Raw genomic sequence first — 18,491 nt, forward strand, 5'->3', positions numbered from 1 at the left:
AAAAAAAACCCTCAATTAAGAAACAGGCAGAGGACCTGAGAAGACATTTTTCCAAAGAAGACACACAAATGGCTTACAGGTACATGAAAAGATGCTCAACATACTAGTCATCAGAGAAATGGAAATCAAAACCACAGAGAGATAGCACCTCATTGCTAGAATTGTTATCAAAAAGATAAGAAATAATAAGTGTTGGTGAGGATACAGAGAAAAGGGATCCCTTGTGCACTGCTGGTGGTAATGCAAATTGGTGCAGCTACCATGGAAACCAGCATGGAGGTTCCTCAAAAAATTAAAAATAGAGTGACGTCAGGTGAGCTCCCCCCAGACTCTCTCCCCTCCAAATTACAACCAAAAGGAGCAACTGCTTTTCAACCAAAACACCCTAAAAACACAGAGATCATCAGAGACCCACAGCAGCCAAACGACGGAGGGCGGAGAGGCTGGAGCCGCCCTCAGAGGAGCTGGAACCAGGTAAGAGAGATCTTTGCTCCCTCCCCTAGAGACTGGGATTGCTGCTGTCGGGGAGGGAAGGAGCAGGGGAGGGGCCACACATCCGGGGATCCTCCAGGACTCCCACCGCCCGTGCAGCGGAAACCGTCTAACGGGGGAAAGCTTTTGCGTGGGGGAACCACAGCAAGCCAGGGCCCCAAGAAACCAGAGAGTGAGAGCTGATCAGAATCCAGGTTGGCATGGGAGAGAAAGTGCCCCTCCTCCCCGAATCCCCGCTGTGCTCTGCCATTGCACCTGAAGGCGGAGGGCTCAGAACGCGTGGCTCTCGATCCCATTCTAGTGGTGACAGACTGTAACTGCAACTGAATAATAGCATCATGCGCAAAAACCAGTCCTCTACCATCCAAGAATTTATAAAAGCTCCAGTCCAAAAGGAAAACAGTAAAAATACAGAAGTATGTCCTGAGGACTTGGAAATAAGTAAATTAAAGTGAAGATGAGTTCAAAATAGCTATCATCAAAATACTCAATGAGGTAAAGGGAAATATGGAGAAACAACTCAACGAGTTCTGGAGTTACTTCACAAAAGAGATTAAAACTATAAAGAAGAATCAATCAGAAATACCAGAGTTGAAAAATACAATGGACCAGATAATACATAATATGGATTCCCTGAATGCCACAGAGGAGCAAATTAGCATAATCGAAGATAGACAGGTTGAATGGCCCCAGACAGAGGAAGAAAGAGAACTAAGAATTTAAAAAACTGAAGAAATTCTCCGATAATTAGCAGATTCAATGAGAAAATACAACTTAAGAATCATCGGAATTCCTGAGGGCGTGGAAAAGGAAAATGGAGCAGAAAGTGTGCTCAACAAAATAATAGAAGAGAACTTCCCAAATTTAGGGATTGAGAGAGAAATGCGTGTGGAGGAAGCTTTCAGATCTCATAGATATGTCAATGTAAAAAGACCTACTGCAAGGCATATAGTAGTACAAATGGCAAAAATGAATGACAAGGAAAGACTACCTAGGGCAGCAAGGCAGAAGAAAATAACCTACAAAGGAACTCCTATCAGACTTTCAGTGATTTCTCTACAGAAACCTCACAAGCTAGGAGAGATTGGAATGACATATTCAAAACATTTAAGGATAAAAATCTTCAGCCAAGAATACACTATCCAGCAAAAATATCTTTCAGATATGAGGAGGAAATTAACTCTTTCCCAGACAAACAAAAGCTAAGGGAATTCACAGCCACAAGACCTCCACTACAAGAAATCCTCAAGAAGGCCCTCATATCTGAAAAAAGAAAAAAAGGGAGAAAGGGGTCACAAAACACAGAGTAGGGAGACAAATAGAATCAGAACAAGATAGCAAATATTCAACTACAGAATTAGGATAAAGGGAACAAAATCACCACAGCAAAGACAAACCCATCACTCTAACCACAAACTCACAACACAAGTTGGAATGAGAGGTGAAAATAATAATTTAGGAGGGGAGGAGGAAAGGGACTGAAAAAGTCTAGGCTAAGGAACTAAGAGACCGCCAGTAAATGCACTATGTTATGCATGAGATTCTGAATAAAAACTTCAGGGTAGCCACTACACAAAAAAAATAGAACAGAGGCACAAACCATAAATAAGGAAAAATCTAAGAAACCCAGCATAATAAATTGCAGAAGTCAATGGGTAGGCTAAAACACACAGGACGAAAAACAAAGGAAACACAGGAAAACTGGAAAACGAGCAACAGAATAACAGCCTTAAGCCCTCATGCATCAATAATCACCCTCAATGTAAACAGATTGAACTCTCCAATAAAAAGACACAGAGTGGCAAGATGGATTAAAGAACAAGATCCAACCATTTGTTGCCTCCAGGAAACACACCTCAGCTCCAAGGACAGACACAGGCTCAGAGAGAAGGGGTGGAAGACAATACTCCAAGCTAATAACAAACAAAAGAAACCAGGTGTTGCAATGCTTATATCACAGAAAACAGATTTCAAGATAAGGCAGGTAAAGAGAGACATAGAGGGCCAATACATAATGATCAAAGGGACACTTCATCAAGGAGAAATGATGCTTACAAATATCTATGCACCCACCACAGGAGCACCAAAGTTCATAAAACAACTATTAACAAACCTAAAAGAAGACATCAAAAATAACACAATATAGTAGGGGACCTCAACACCCCACTCACATCAATGGACAGATCATCCAGACAGAAAATCAACAAGGAAACAGTGGAGCTTAACGAAAAGCTAAAGCAGTAGGACTTAATAGACATATATAGAACACTCCATCCAAAAACAGCAGAATACACATTCTTCTCAAGTGCACATGGAACATTCTCAAGGATAGACCATATGTTGGGAAACAAGGCAAGCCTCTACAAATTTAAAAAAATTGAAATAATAACAAGCATCTTCTCCAATAATAATGCTATGAAGCAAGAAATTACAAGAAAAATGCTGAGAAAGGCATAAAGATGTGGAGACTAAACAACAAGCTATTAAACAAGCAATGGATCACTGAAGAAATCAAAGAAGAAATAAAAAAATACCTGGAGACAAATGAAAATGATAACATGCCAAACCAACTCATATGGGATACAGCAAAAGCTGTAGTAAGAGGGAAATTCATCGCAATACAGGCACATCTTAACAAACAAGAAAAATCCCAAATAAGCAATCAAACTACACCTAACTGAATTAGAGAAAGAAGAACAAATGAAGCCCAGTCAGCAGTAGGAGAGAAATAATAAAAATCAGAGCAGAAATAAATGCTATTGAAACAAAAAAGGCAGTAGAAAGGATCGATGAAACAAAGAGCTGGTTCTTTGAGAAGATAAATAAAATTGACAAACCCCTAGCCAGACGTACAAAGAAAAAAAGAGAGAAAGCTCAAATAAACAAAATCAGAAATGAAAGAGGAGAAATAACAACAGACTCCACAGAAATACAACAGATTATAAGAGGATACTATGAAAAATTATATGCCAACAAAATGGATAACCTAGAAGAAATGGACAAATTCTTGGGATCCTATAATCTCCCAAAGCTTAGTTAAGAGGAAGCAGACAATTTGAACAGACCAATCACAAGGAAAGAGATTGAAACAGCAATCACAAACATCCCAAAGACTAAAACCCCAGGACCAGATGGCTTTCCTGGGGAATTCTACCAAACTTTCAGAGAGAATTTAATACTTATCCTTCTCAAGTTATTCCAAAAAATTAGGGAGTAGGGAACACTTCCTAACACATTCTACGAGGCCAACATCACATTCATACCAAAGCCTGACAAGACAGCACGAAAAAGGAGAACTACAGGCCAATATCGCTGATGAACATAGATGCAAAAATTCTCAACAAAATTTTGGCAACCCGAATTCAGCAATTCATCAAAAGAATCATACATCATGACCAAGTGGGATTCATACCAGGGACACAGGGAAGGTTCAACATCTGCAAATCAATCAACGTAATACACCACATCAACAAAGTGAGGAATAAAAACCACATGATCATCTGAATAGATGCAGAGAAAGCATTTGACAAGATCCAACAGCCATTTATGATAAAGACTCTGAACAAAATGGGCATAGAAGGGAACTACCTCAACATAATAAAGGCCATGTATGACAAACCCACAGCCAACATCATACTCAATGGGGAAAAATTGAGCACCATCCCCCTGAAAACAGGAACGAGACAAGGATGCCCTCTATCACCACTCTTATTCAACATAGTATTGGAGGTTTTGGCCAGACCAATTAGGCAAGAGAAAGGAATAAAAGGAATCCAACTAGGGAGGGAAGAAGTGAAACTCTCACTGTTTGCAGACAACATGATCTTATATATAGATAACCCCAAGAATCCACTGGAAAACTTTTAGAAGTAATCAACAACTACAGCAAAGTTGCAGGTTATAAAATCAATTTGCATAAATCAGAAGCATTTCTATACTCTAGTTATTAAATGAACTAACAGAAAAAGAACTCAAGAACAGAATACCATTCACAATCGCAACAAAATGAATAAAATACCTCGCGGTAAACTTAACTAAGGAAGTGAAAGACCTATACAACGAAAATTACAAGGCTTGTCTGAAAGAAATGGATGACGACATAAAGAGATGGAAAGACATTCCATGTACATGGATTGGAAGAATAAACATAGTTAAAATGTCCATTCTACCTATCAGAATCCCAATGACATTCTTCACAGAAATAGAGCAAAGAATCCTAAAATTCATATGGGGCAAGAAAAGACCCCGAATTGCTAAAGGAATCCTGAGAAAGAACAACAAAGCTGGAGGCATCAGAATCCCTGACTTCAAAACATACTACAAAGCTACAGTAATGAAAACAGCATGGTACTGGCACAAAAACAGGTGCACAGATCAACGGAACAGCACTGAAAGCCCAGAAATAAAATCACACATCTACAGACAGCTAAACTTCGACAAAGGAGCTGAGGGCATACAATGGAGAAAAGAAAGCCTTTTCAAGAAAGTGTGCTGGGAAAACTGGAAAGCCACATGTAAAAGAATGAAAAATGACCATTCTTTTTCACCATTCACAAAAATAAACTCTAAATGGATCAAAGACCTAAAGGTAAGACCTGAAACCATAAGGCTTCTGGAGGAATATGTAGGCGGTACACTCTTTGACATCAGTATTAAAAGGATCTTTTCGGACACCATGTCTTCTCAGACAAGGGAAACAATAGAAAGAATAAACAAATGGGACTTCATCAAACTAAAGAGCTTCTTCAAGGTAAGGGAAAACAGGATTGAAACAAAAAAACAAACCCACTAATTGGGAAAAAAATATTTGCAAGTCATATATCTGACAAAGGGTTAATCTCCATAATACATAAAGAACTCACACAACTCAACAACAAAAAATCAAACAACCCGATCAAAAAATGGGCAGGAGACATGAACAGACATTCTCCAAAGAAGATATACAGATGGCCACTAGGCACATGAAAAGATGTTCATCATCGCTGATCATCAGGGAAATGCTAATCAAAACCACACTAAGATATCACCTTACACCCATCAGAATGGCAAAAATAACCAAAACAAAAAGTAACAAGTGTTGGAGAGGTTTTGGAGAAAAAGGAACTCTCATATACTGCTGGTGGGAGTGCAAACTGGTACATCCACTATGGAAAACAGTATGGAGATGTCTCAAAAAATTAAAAATAGAAATACCGTATGACCCAGCCATCCCATTACTGGGTATTTCTCCAAAGAATTTGAAGTCAGCAATTCCAAAAGTCCCATGCACCCCTATGTTCATCGCAGCATTATTCACAATAGCTAAGACATGGAAGCAACCTAAGTGCCCACCAACTGATGACTGGATAAAGAAGATATGGTGTATATATACACATACAATGGAATACTACTCAGCCATAAAAAAGAATAAAATCATCCCATTCACAACAACATGGATGGACCTTGAGGGAATTATGTTAAGTGAAATAAGCCAGATAGAGAAGGACAATCTCTGAATGACTCCACTCATCTGAGGAATTTAAACATGTGGACAAAGAGAACAGATTAGTGGCTACCAGGGGAAAGGGGGGCGGGGGATGGGCACAAAGGGTGAACAGGTGCACCTACAACATGACTGAGAATAATGTACAACATGGTGTCTATATTTAATACCGTACGGCACATTTGGAAGTTGCTAAGAGAGTAGATCTTAAAAGTTCTCATCAGAAGAAGAAAAATTTATAACTGCATATGGTGGTGGATGTTAACTAGACTTATTGTGGTGATCATTTTGCAATATATACAATATCAAATCATTATGTTGTATGCCTGAAACTAATATAACATTATATATCAATCATACCTCAATAAAAAAAAGAAACAAAAAGAAAGATACATAAGTTTCTTTAGCTAGCCTTGGTAATTTGGCATAGAGAAAAAACTTTAGCCTATCTGAATTAGGGTTTGACAAGCTGGTCTAGAAATAGGTCAAGAGGGTTAAGGAAAGATGGCGGTGATGAGAAGGACATAGTTAAAATACTAGTTGACATGCAGGTTGGGTAAGCTGGAAAATGAGGCCAGAGGATGAGGCCAGAGTCGATCAATAGAAACATCAGAGTGGGGTTAAAGGTAAAATGAAGTAAATGAGCAGGTTTGGCAGAAGGAATGAGGAGAAAAAGGAGATTGTAGGCAGAAGAAAAGGAAAATTCCAGTTTCAGGTGACTGAAAAGCCAAGGGCTGGTTACTACAGGAGGCGTGAACAAAGAGGAGCTGTCCGAGCCATGAGTGGGAAGCCCACGTGCCCCAGCGTGCCCATGGAAGAGAGGGGGAGGGTGAACCTGCAGCTGGGGGCTGCTCCTTTGCTGTGATGACAGTGGTTTTCTATGGATTGATACCCACCTCACATCTCACTTGGAAAAAACCCACTGATTTACAAAGTTTAATATACTTTTGAAGTGGTGATGAGAAACTTTCCATAATTATTACTAACAGAGCTTATTTAACAAATTGTTATGCTTTTGACCTAAGAAAACTCAAATATTTAAAAATAATTAAAATATAAAGTAAGCTAGTAAATCTGGTCTCATAACTATAGCCCATTTGCCATAAAATCTGGGTAACAGTTTAAAATTTATATCACTTTCATGGCCTCTTCACCAAGTTTTAAATTTTCATCTATTGGTGCAATCATCTTAAAATGAATCTAATATTTTTGCTGATACTATTAGAAATAAATAACCTTGTTTGGGCTACTGAAATGCTTTTACCTTGAGTTGTGAGCTGCCCTTCTTGAGCCTGTACACAGCGAAGCTCTTCAATGGTCTCCTTCAGAGAGTCCCTCTCTGTTCTTAACCTCTGAGGGACGTTAGAAACAAGAAAAGTCAGCTTCAAGATTTATGAGTTTGTCCATTGGTGGTCTCTGCCTTACCTAACAGAATGGTAAACAGTAGGGAACATGGACATGTTCTACCTTTTGATCTGTTTCTATAGAAACATCATAGAAGGAAAAGATTACAACAGTTTTTCCATTTAACAGTACTGAATATCTACTATGTGCAAGGCAACACGCTATTCACAGTTAAACATAAGAAACAAAACTGTCTATTCCATCCTTAACAATAAGTATCTTATGTAATTAACATTCTTTTATTAAAGATCAAAGATTTTAAATATTCACAAATCATGACAAAGTAAAAACATTCTTAAAACATTCAAAATATGCTGAACAACAAAAGAATTGTCCTCTGTATTAATCATATAGAAAGTAGAAAAGCTCCATAAATTTATAGAAAGTCACAAGCAGAACCATGTAAATGAGGCAACAATAGTAGAAAAGATAAATATAATAAAAGAAATTAGAATGGAAGTAAAACATTCTTTTAATCGTTTATTTTAGATCTATTTCTGCAACACAAACATAAATCGGTAATTTAAAAATAAACAGAATCTCTAATTTTTAAATTTAGAAGGAATTAATGTAGTCCAAACATGACTTAAATATTCTTAATTTTAGCAGTGCTCAAAACCAAATGCCTAGTATATATACTCACATCTTTTTCTTTTTGAAGACTGTCAACTTTTTCTTTTAGCCGCTTATATTCAAAATCTAATTTATCTGCTTTCTTCGATTCTTCAGATAATCTATTCTGTAGTTCCACTACCTGATACAGAAAGGTACCATTAATTTTTATAATTTGAAACATTAGAAGTTATCACTGTTTTCTTCTACAGATCTATGAAAACTCTCACCACTCAAATACTCAAAAAACACATATACGATACAGCAGCCTAACCCAATGGAGAGAACTAGGAACTAGGAACAAAGATCTGCCCAGACACTATGGTTCTGAAGCCAGATCATCCAGAGTAACCGTGCTCAAAATTATACAAGAACCTATAGGATTTCCATTCCCTATAATACAGAGACCTGGATAGTCTCAAACCCTTTAAGCATAAAGGAAAAGAAATCCCAGGAGAAAAAAATCCAAGTGCATAGTTAAACTTACAAGAAAATAAGGGAAAACCCATGGGCTAAAACTGGAGTGGGAATTTGGGCAGAAGCTATGGGTACCATGAGGTGCCAACTGCCAATACCAGGAACCTAGAGCTTTGAATTTAATGAGGGACAGGTGTTTGTTAAACTACCTTGTGCCCTAAAAGGTAGTGAGTCAGTAAACAGCGGCTTAGGGAAAAAAATCCATCAGCTGGAAAAAAATCAATAGGAAATTTGTTTTAAAGTAAGTGCTGTGGGCTTAAGAAAGTCTAACTTGAAAATCTGCAACTATGGCCCACTAATACATGCATTTGCATTTGAATTTTTACCACATGCCTTGTCTGGCAAATCCTAAGCCAAGCAATAAACTTAAAGTAGTCCTAGTTGGTAATGCTGTGGACAATCTGCATAAGCAAAACACACACTGTCTGGAGGAACACAACCTCGACCCCGGCCCCCAGTATTCCCAAAGATAAAGATAAGCCAAATGAAAGAGCAAATCTAAAACCACAAAGGTCATAAAGAAATGAGCCACTTTGGGAGCTGGCCCGGGGTATACTGGTTAAGTCCGCATGCTCCGCTTTGGTGGCCTGGGGTTTGCAGGCTCGGAATATGGGCATCAAGGCATGCTATGGTGGAATCCTACACACAAAATGGAGGAGGATTGGCACAGATGTTAACTCAGCAACAATTTTCCTCAAGCAAGAAGAGGAAGATTGGCAATAGATGTTAGCTCAGGGCCAATCTTCCTCACCAAAAACGAGAAATAAGGCACTATGAACAATGGTCAGGAAAAAAACATTAACAGCAATAACAACAACAAAATAGTTGAATACGACCTCCAAGGATTTCAGATTGGAATGATCAGATATCAAATACTAAGTTTAATACGTCAGGAAAATAAAGAAGAAAATCTAAATTATGGAATGAATAAGAGACCATCAAAAACAATCAGACAGGTTTGAAAGAGCACCCAAAGGAGAACTTGTAGAAAGAAAAACATTATCATTAAAAAATAAAATATATTAAGTTCCAGATCAGAAACAGGTAGAGAGAATTACTGTATTATGTAATTTCACTATAATATTTCTAGATATAGATTTCTTTTTACTTATTTCGTTTGTAATTCAATGTTAATACTAAATCTGATGTCCTTTATTAATTCTGAAAAATGTCCAACCATCCTTTCCTTCAAATGTCTTCTATAATTCTTTCTGTTCCCTCCTCTGGAATTCTAATTAGATCATTTCTCATTTTAATTTAAAACGTTTTAATCTCACTTATAGTTTCTTTGGGCTACATTTATTTTGAGTAATTTCTCAGTCCGTATTCAAGTTTACTAATTCTTTCACCTTTGTTGTCTGTTGAAAAATTTAATAATAAAATGTTGGGAAAAAAGGTATTCACCAAAAAAAACTTGCCAGCCAATCATGGTGCACAGGTCTATACCACTAAAACTTCTCCAGCTCATTTTATTGAAAGCTAGTATAATCTTGTTGCCAAAATCAGATAAGGAAAGTATGAGATAAGAAAACTTCAAGTGAATCATAGAGGCAAAATATTCTAAGTAAAATAAACAAAGCAAATCTAACAATGTGAACACAACAAATAAATCCTGTGTAACCAAAGGGAGTTTATGTGAGGATTGCAAGGATGTTGTTTAAGCACAGAAAATCCTTTAACGCAATTCATCACATTAATAGAGAGGAGAAGCAGCAAAGGAATCTCCCAACAGGTGCAGAGAAAGTAGCTGGTTAACTTCAATATCCATTTAAGATAGACGCCCTAAGCAAATTAGGAATACAATGGAATTTCTTTATCCTAATAAAAGGGAGCTACAAAAACCTAGAGCAATCCTCTAATATACTGGTAAAACTTTTAAAGTATTTTGTATGAAATCAACAAGAAATGGTTGCCTACTATTATTGCTTCTATTCAAAGTTGTGTTAAAGGTTAGAAGGCTGATTAAGAAGAAAAAAGGGTACAGAGTAGAAAGAAAAACAAAACTGCTTTCATTTGTGTACTATATGACTTCTGACAAGAGACCCTACAGACGTTATTAGAAGCAATATGAGAATTTGGCAAGGATGAAAAATCAATGTATAAAAACCAATTTCAATCATACAAATGAGGAACAAATTGAAAATGGAAAATGGTATCCTTTTTCTAATTGCATTTACTAAAACCAAGTAACAAAACGTACCTAAGAGTAAATGAAACAAAATATGTGTGATATTTACAAGAAAATTATAAAACTTAGCTGAAAGACACTGAAGAACTAAATAGAAGGAAGTTATACTCACTGATAGGAACATTCATTGTCATAAAGATGTCAACTGTCCTCAAATTAACAAATTCAATGTAATTCCAATCTCCAAAATTTGGGGGTATAAAGGGAAAGAAAAGGTCTAAGAATAGACAATTTTGAAATACAAGGTATGGGTGTCTGCACTACCAAATATCAAAATTACTAAAAATCTATAGAGAGTAAGACAGTAGGGTATTGGTGTAAAAGTAGACAAACCGAGCAATGAAACAGAAGAGAGTGCCCAGAAACAAACCTACACAGAACATGGAAACTTTAGATGTAAGGTAGAACTGCAGGTCATTGTGGAAGAGACTTAAATAAATGCTGCCAGGTTGACTAGCTGCCCACAGACAAAAAGTATCAAATGGACCCCTAACCTCACACCCTACACAAAAACCAATCCCATGTGGATTGAAGACTTAAATGTTCAAGGCGAGCTTTGAATCTTTATTAGGAAAATAGAGATTAGTGTTACATCTTTATGCAGGAAATGATTTCTTAAATCAGACATAAAAAGCACAAATCACAAAGAAAATGATACTTAAAGTTCATTATACTAAAATTATCAATCTCAAAAAAACTAAGAGGACAGGTCACAGATTGGCAGGAAATAAACACAACATGTGACGAAAGATTAATATCAAGAACATATAAAGGTAGGGGACAGCCTGGTGGCGCAGCGGTTAACTTTGCACGTTCAGCTTCTTGGTGGCCCGGGGTTCACTGGTTTGGATCCTGGGTGCGGACACGGCACCGCTTGGCAAAAGCCATGCTGTGGTAGGCATCCCATGTATAAAATAGAGGAAGACGGGCATGGATGTTAGCTCAGGGCCAGTCTTCCTCAGCGAAAAGAGGAAAATGGGCATGGATGTTAGCTCAGGGCCAGTCTTCCTCAGCAAAAAGAGGAAGATTGGCAGTAGTTAGCTCAGGGCTAATCTTTCTCAAAAAAAAAGAGAACATATAGAGAACTTTCAGAAATCAATAAGAAAAATAATCTAATTTTAAAAATGAATAAAAGATAAAACCAGGCAAGTCACACAAAAAAGTGATCAGGAAATATATTTGTAATCAGGGTAAAGAAAAGTATAATCATAATGAGACACTATTTCATATCCATCCAATTGGCAGAATTGCAAGTTTGGCAATATTATGCAGTGGCGATGATGTGGAAAATCAGGAATTCATACAAACTTCTTCTTGGTAATACGATCACTCTGGAGAGCAATTTGGTAGTATCCAATTAAAGGAAGATCCTTAAATTCCAGATAGTTGTAAAACTTTGACACATGCAGATAAGGATATGTTCAATACTATTAACAGTAGCATTTCTTGTAATATAAAAAGCAATTGCAACATTCTCTCTGTCCTTCAACAGAAAGATGGATAGATTGTGTACATTACTCAACAGGATACTACAGAGCAGTGCAAATGAATGGAGTACAGCTGTATTGACTAATACAGACAGATCTCACAAATATGCTACTGAGCACACGGAAACTGCAGAAGAGTCCTTTCACTATAGCATTCATATAGTTTTTGAAATGTCAAAAATGTTATAAATTATATATATATATTTATGGATGACTATATGCAGCAAAAAAATAAAGATACAAGGGGGCCGGCCCCGTGGCCAAGTGGTTAAGTTCATGCGCTCTGCTTTTGTAGCCCAGGGTTTAGCTGGTTCGGATCCTGGATGCGGACATGGCACCGCTCATCAAGCCATGCTGAGGCGGTGTCCCAAATGCCACAACTAGAAGGACCCACAACTAAAAATACACAACTATGTACCAGGGGGCTTTGGGAGAAAAAGGAAAAATAAAATCTTTAAAAAAAAAAAAAAGATGCATGAGAATGAAAATCACAAAACAGTAGAGTGGTTACTATAATGAGGAGGGGAACAGTATGTTTTAGTTTTTAAGCATGGATACCTACTGTATTATTCTTTTACTTTTGTGTATTTCTTAAGTATTACATAATAAATGAAAAATAAAAAACAACAAAAGGATCTGCTATAGAGGCCAATAGATAACCTCTGGATAAGACCTAAGTTTCATAGGTAAAAAATAGAATACTGTGAAAAAAAAAGGGTCAGTAGATTTCTTCTTCTTCTATTTTTTTTACATATATATATATATTTTTGAGGAAGATTAGCCCTGAGCTAACATCTGCTGCCAATCCTCCTCTTTTTGCTGAGGAAGACTGGCCCTGAGCTAACATCTGTGCCCATCTTCCTCTACTTTATATGTGGGACACCTGCCACAGCATGGCTTGACAAGCAGTGCATAGGTCCACACCAGGGATCTGAACCAACAAACCCTGGGCTGCGGAAGCAGAACGTGCAAACTTAACCAATGTGCCACGGGGCCGGCCCCTAAAAAGTCAGTAGATTTTTGATAAGCCGTAGTGTTATAATGGAGAGCTTGCTTGAAAACAGTATTAAGAAACTCTGTTACTATTCTTTTACCTGTCGCTTATATGTCTCAAGTTGACTTCGAGCTGCATTGGCTTTTCTTAACTCTTCCTCTAGACTGACAGTATTCTGCATATACATAGTATTCTTCTCTTCTAAGAGTTTAACCTGCCGCCTCAAATCACCAAGATCTTCTAGCTTCTTTTTATATGATTCCACTTGGCCTTCTAGTTTAGACACTTTATCAGAAGAATGTCTAGAATGAGATGGGAAATCAGAAATCAGGAAGACAACAATCACATTTGTAAAGCTGTTTAACATAGTGCTAGACCAAGAGGAATTGCTAGGAAATAACACATTCTAATGAAATTATAAGACCAAAGGTGATCCTAGGTTAAATTTTTGCTCAGGTTAAAAAATATGACCAAAATTATAGCAAAATTTCTAATAGAGAACATTATATAATTTAAGGAGACCGAGTAGGTGAGGCAGCCAGCAGAGTCACATGCAGCACAAAAGCAAAACAAATTGTGCAGTGTTCAAATGATTCGGCAATTTGAATGTTCTTAGTGACCACGGGAATAGCTGATTCAGTGGAGCAATGCGGGCAGACGGTGGCAAATTGTAGGGGGTTAAAGAGAGAAGGTAAAGTTTACCTTGTGTAATCTAAATTTGTTCTAGAGGGAAGGAGAGAGTAGTAAGTCTCTCTTTTTCTAAGATGAGAGAGACCTAAACATAAATATATGCTAAGGAGGGAGATTCAAAATATGAAGAGAAATGATAATTAATGTAACAGTCTCTGTGTAGGCAAGAAGGGTGGAGACCCAGAGCCCTGAAGAAGGAATTAGTACTAAGCCAGAGGAAGAATAACAAGTCTACACTCTAGAAGCAAGAAAGAAAAGATGGGTGGGAATGCAGGGAAGTTTGGAGGTGCAGATACAGGACATAGAGAGGCCCACAGCACCTCTTTCCTCTACACAGTGGGAGACAATGTCACCTACTGAGACTAAGGCATGGGAGAGGTGCAGTGGGTGGGCATTCAGGTGAGAAGAGTTATGAAAATGTGTAACAGCTATGAGAGAAACGGCAGATGGAGCTAGCTACTATGAGCAATAGAATGCTGGACCAGTGGTAAAAACCCAGTGAAGAGTCGAGATCATTAATCTGTAGTAGGACAAAACTGTATCACTATGTGGTTTTTCTCCATTCATTCTCAGCGTTCAAAGAGCAAAAGTGTAAAAGATTGTTGAAATGATCCAACAGAAGACAGACTATACAAGAAACGGAATGGTGGAAAAATGAGGTGGGCAGGGAGTGAGGCGCCTGGTGACACAACAGTTGAGGTGAAGACAAAAAGTTCCAGCAAGGAAATGCAGTCTCGTGGGGTGTGACAGGGTCTGAGAAAAAGGAAGGCCAAGTGACTGGAGGACTCAAAATTAAAGAACAGGAGCAGTAATAAGAAAAGCTCCAGAGCAATACACATGATGAAGTGATGGTCAGAGACTAATTTTTATTTAATATTTATATAGCAATTATTTGCCAGATACTGTTTCAAGTGTTCGCAAATAGAAACCCACTTAATTCCACATATAAATCTGAGATAGGTATATGTATGATTTCATTTTACAGATGAGAAAATGGTTACATGGAAGTTAAACAAATGGCAGCACTGGGATCTGAACTCAGGTGGCCTGGCGCTCAGCACCCCCTGATGTGCGCAGAGATCCTAGTGTGTCACATGGTGGAAGATTTGTTTACCTAAGAACATCTATTTCATCTTTTAGAGACTGAGCTTCATCTGCCAAAGTGGTGAGTTCATCATTCTGCTGCCGAAGTTCAGAGATTTCCTTTTCTAACTCTTCACAGCGTATTCGATAATCATCTTTGGCTGCTTCTAGTCTGTAACCAAAACAAAAAAGACCAAGAAAGCACTATTTACTGTCTAATCATTCTCCTTAGGACAGTAAAAGAAAATGAAAAACATAAGAATAAACTCTTCTTGAATCTGTCTCCTACTTTTGTGACCATAAGCTATAGTTTAAGTTTTAATTCTCCCGAAAATGAAGCCCTCTCTTCCGAGGCTTGTGGAAAGATGATAGTTCTAACCTCCTCAGTGAGGCTTTCCCTGATCATTCAAACTAAAGTATTCATCCAGTCTCTGTCTCTCTCTAACAGATTACCAGTCTGCTCTTCAGAAAGCTAGACATCAAGTAATATTTTCCTAAAATACAGCAGATATAATTCATCTAAAGTTTTATTTTTTATTATGAATCAGCATATATTCCTTGTTGAAAATTTATAAAAGATAAAAATCACGTACTAATCTAGATAGATAACTACTGTTAACATTTTTGGAGTATTTCCTCCAGTTTGATTTCTATTCATAGATATTTTTCCCTCAAAATATGATAACTCTGTTCCTACTTCTATTTAATTTGTTTTGCTTAACATACATCCTTCCTTTTGATTTACAAGATTCTTTGTCTCTCACGTCACAAATATTTATTATTTACTTTTAATTTTACTTATGTATTTAAGGTAGAGAAGTTAATTTTTATGTAATTCAATTGACAATCTTATGCTTTATAGTTTCCATTTTTAGGGTATGATTAAAAAGTTTTCTTCTTTTGGGGGCTGGCCCAGTTGCGCAGCAGTTAAGTTCACACATTCCACTTCTTGTCGGCGTGGGGTTCGCCAGTTTAGATCCCAGGTGCGGACCTGGCACTGCTTGGCACGCCATGCTGTGGTAGGAGTCCCACATACAGAAGTAGAGGAAGATGGGCACGGGTGTTAGCTCAGGGCCAGGCTTCCTCAGCAAAAAGAGGAGGACTGGCAGTAGTTAGCTCAGGGCTAATCTTCCTCAAAAAAAAAAAAAGTTTTCTTCTTTTAATCCTATATTTCCTGTTAGTATTTATATGTTTCATTTTATTTTATTTTTTTCCACATTTGCTTTTTTTGGTGAGGAAGATCGGCCCTGAGCTAACATCTGTTGCCAATCTTCCACTTTTCTTTTTCTCCTCAAAGCCCCAGTACATACTTGTATAACCTAGTTGTAGGTCCTCCTAGTCACTCTAAGTGGGACGCCGCCACAGTACAGCTTGATGAGTGGTGTGTAGGTCCGCACCCAGGTTCTGAACCAGCGAACCACGGACCGCTGAAGTGGGGCACGTGAACTTAACCACTATGCCGCCAAGCCGGCCCCGAGATATGTTTCATTTTTAACATTAAGGTTCTCAATTTCAGGGGCTGGTCCCGTGGCCGAGTGGTTAAGTTTGTGTGCTCCACTTTGGCGACCCAGGGTTTCCCTGGTTCGGATCCCAGGCACAGACCTAGCACTGCTCATCAAGCCATGCTGAGGCGGCATCCCACATGCCACAACTAGAACAGACAACTATTTACTGGGGGGGCTTTGGAGAAAAGACGAAGAAGAAGAAAAAAAGAAGACTGGCAACAGGTGTTAGCTTAGGTGCCAATCTTAGAAAAAAAATTTTTTTTCAATTTCCCTGAAATTCATTTTTGTATATGATATAATGTAGGAATCTGACTTTTCCTGCCAAAATACCTACCAACTGTCCCCAAACCATTTAACAAATAATTTAACGTTTCCCTACTAATTAGAAAATGCCACCTATCACATTAGACATTTTTATATACACTTAGATTGGTTTCTGGATCTTCATTTGTGTCACTATATTTTGCAGGACGAGTACCAAGTTATTTAATTAGTATAGCTTTATAACATATTTCAACACTGAATATGGCTAGTACTCCCTCATTATACTTTGTTCTCAAAATGTTTTAGGAATCTCTTGCTCATTAATACTTGTGGATGAACGTAAAATTCAAATTGGAATCAAGATCAAATTATATAATAATTTAAGAGAAAGTGGCATTCTTACAATGCTCCACAAAAAACATGTAAAAATATGATGTTCTCTCTCCATATACTAGAGTACTTAGAATATTTTGGTTGACAAAATGTATTATCCACGAATAATGATGACTTGTTTTTCATTTTTCCAATATTTTCATCTCATTTCTTTCTCATTTCATTTTCTAGGAAAATAATTACAGCTAAATCTTATATAGCATCTATGTGCCAGCAATAGTCTCAGTACTTTACATATATTAACTCATTTAATACTCACAAAAATTCTAGAAAATAGATAATACTATTAGTCCACCTTACAGTGGAGGAAGTAAAAGCATGCCCAAGCTTCCACAGCTGGTACGTGGCAAAGCCAGGAGTTACAGAACGTCTAGAAAAAGTCAAACAGATTAATACTCATCCTCATCTTGTTCTTTACTGAGAATCTTACATATTCACAAACTTATTTTATACTTTTCTTTCTCCTTTAACTTATGGATTGAAGGAGTTATAAAAACAGATTTAATAGTTATTGTAATAGATTTACTAATATTCAACAGGTTAACAATCTTGGGATAAAGTTTATTTTAGGGGCTGGCCCTGTGGCCGAGTGGTTAAGTTCTTGCGCTCTGCTGCGGTGGCCCAGGGTTTCACCGGTTTGGATCCTGGGCACACACATGGCACCGCTCATCAGGCCGCATTGAGGCGGCGTCCCACATGCCACAACTAGAAGGAGCTGCAACTAAGATAGACAACTATGTACCGGAGAGATTTGGGGAAATAAAACAGAAAAAAAGATTGGCAACAGTTGTTAGCTCAGGTGCCAATCTTTAAAAAAAAAAAGTTTATTTTAATATAGTACTGAACTAAATTCACTACTATTTTATTTAGGATTATTTAAAGAATATTTATAAATGGGATATTAGCAGTTTTCTTTTTTTAAAATTATCTCTGTGGGCTTTGATTTCAGGGAGGGGGAAGTGGAGGTAAATGCTTACACTCTGTTATCATTGTCTAGAATACTGAATCTAACTTCTTTCTTTCCCCCACCATTTTATTTTTTATATTTCAAATCTATAATTTGAAAGAATAATTCAATGAATACTGTATACCCTTTGCTAGATTCACCTATTGTTAGTATTTTGCCTCATATGCTTTCTCTCACTCACTTAATGTATATACACATATGTAAAACACACACACAGTTTTTTGAGAACTATTTGAAAGTAAGCTACAGAGGGCATGATGCTTCACCCTCAAATACCTCAGCAATAAGGATAATCTTTTACATAATCACAATATCATTATCATATCTAAGACAATTAATATTAATTCAACAATATTACCTGAAATGTAGACTGTATTTAAATTTCCCCAGTAGTAGTAAAAATGTCTTATAGTTCTCTCTCCCTACCCTGATCCAGGATCCAATGAAAATTTA

At 37.4% G+C, this 18,491-nt stretch overlaps 1 protein-coding gene across 3 annotated transcripts in view; it reads right to left on the minus strand.

Annotated features, from left to right (window-relative positions):
- Positions 1 to 18,491, minus strand: part of HOOK3 (hook microtubule tethering protein 3) — a 106,619-nt gene that overhangs the window by 39,394 nt on the left and 48,734 nt on the right. For all 3 annotated transcript variants that reach the window (XM_046648401.1, XM_046648402.1, XM_046648403.1), the window contains exons 10-13: positions 14,941 to 15,081; positions 13,237 to 13,438; positions 8,022 to 8,132; positions 7,239 to 7,326 (exon numbers count right to left, since the gene is read on the minus strand). In XM_046648401.1, the coding sequence (XP_046504357.1) occupies positions 7,239 to 7,326; positions 8,022 to 8,132; positions 13,237 to 13,438; positions 14,941 to 15,081 (542 nt within the window). The remainder of the gene's footprint in view (positions 1 to 7,238; positions 7,327 to 8,021; positions 8,133 to 13,236; positions 13,439 to 14,940; positions 15,082 to 18,491) is intronic.

This window comes from Equus quagga, chromosome 22 (genome assembly GCF_021613505.1).
Source record: "Equus quagga isolate Etosha38 chromosome 22, UCLA_HA_Equagga_1.0, whole genome shotgun sequence".
In the NCBI taxonomy this organism is placed as follows: Eukaryota; Metazoa; Chordata; class Mammalia; order Perissodactyla; family Equidae; genus Equus; species Equus quagga.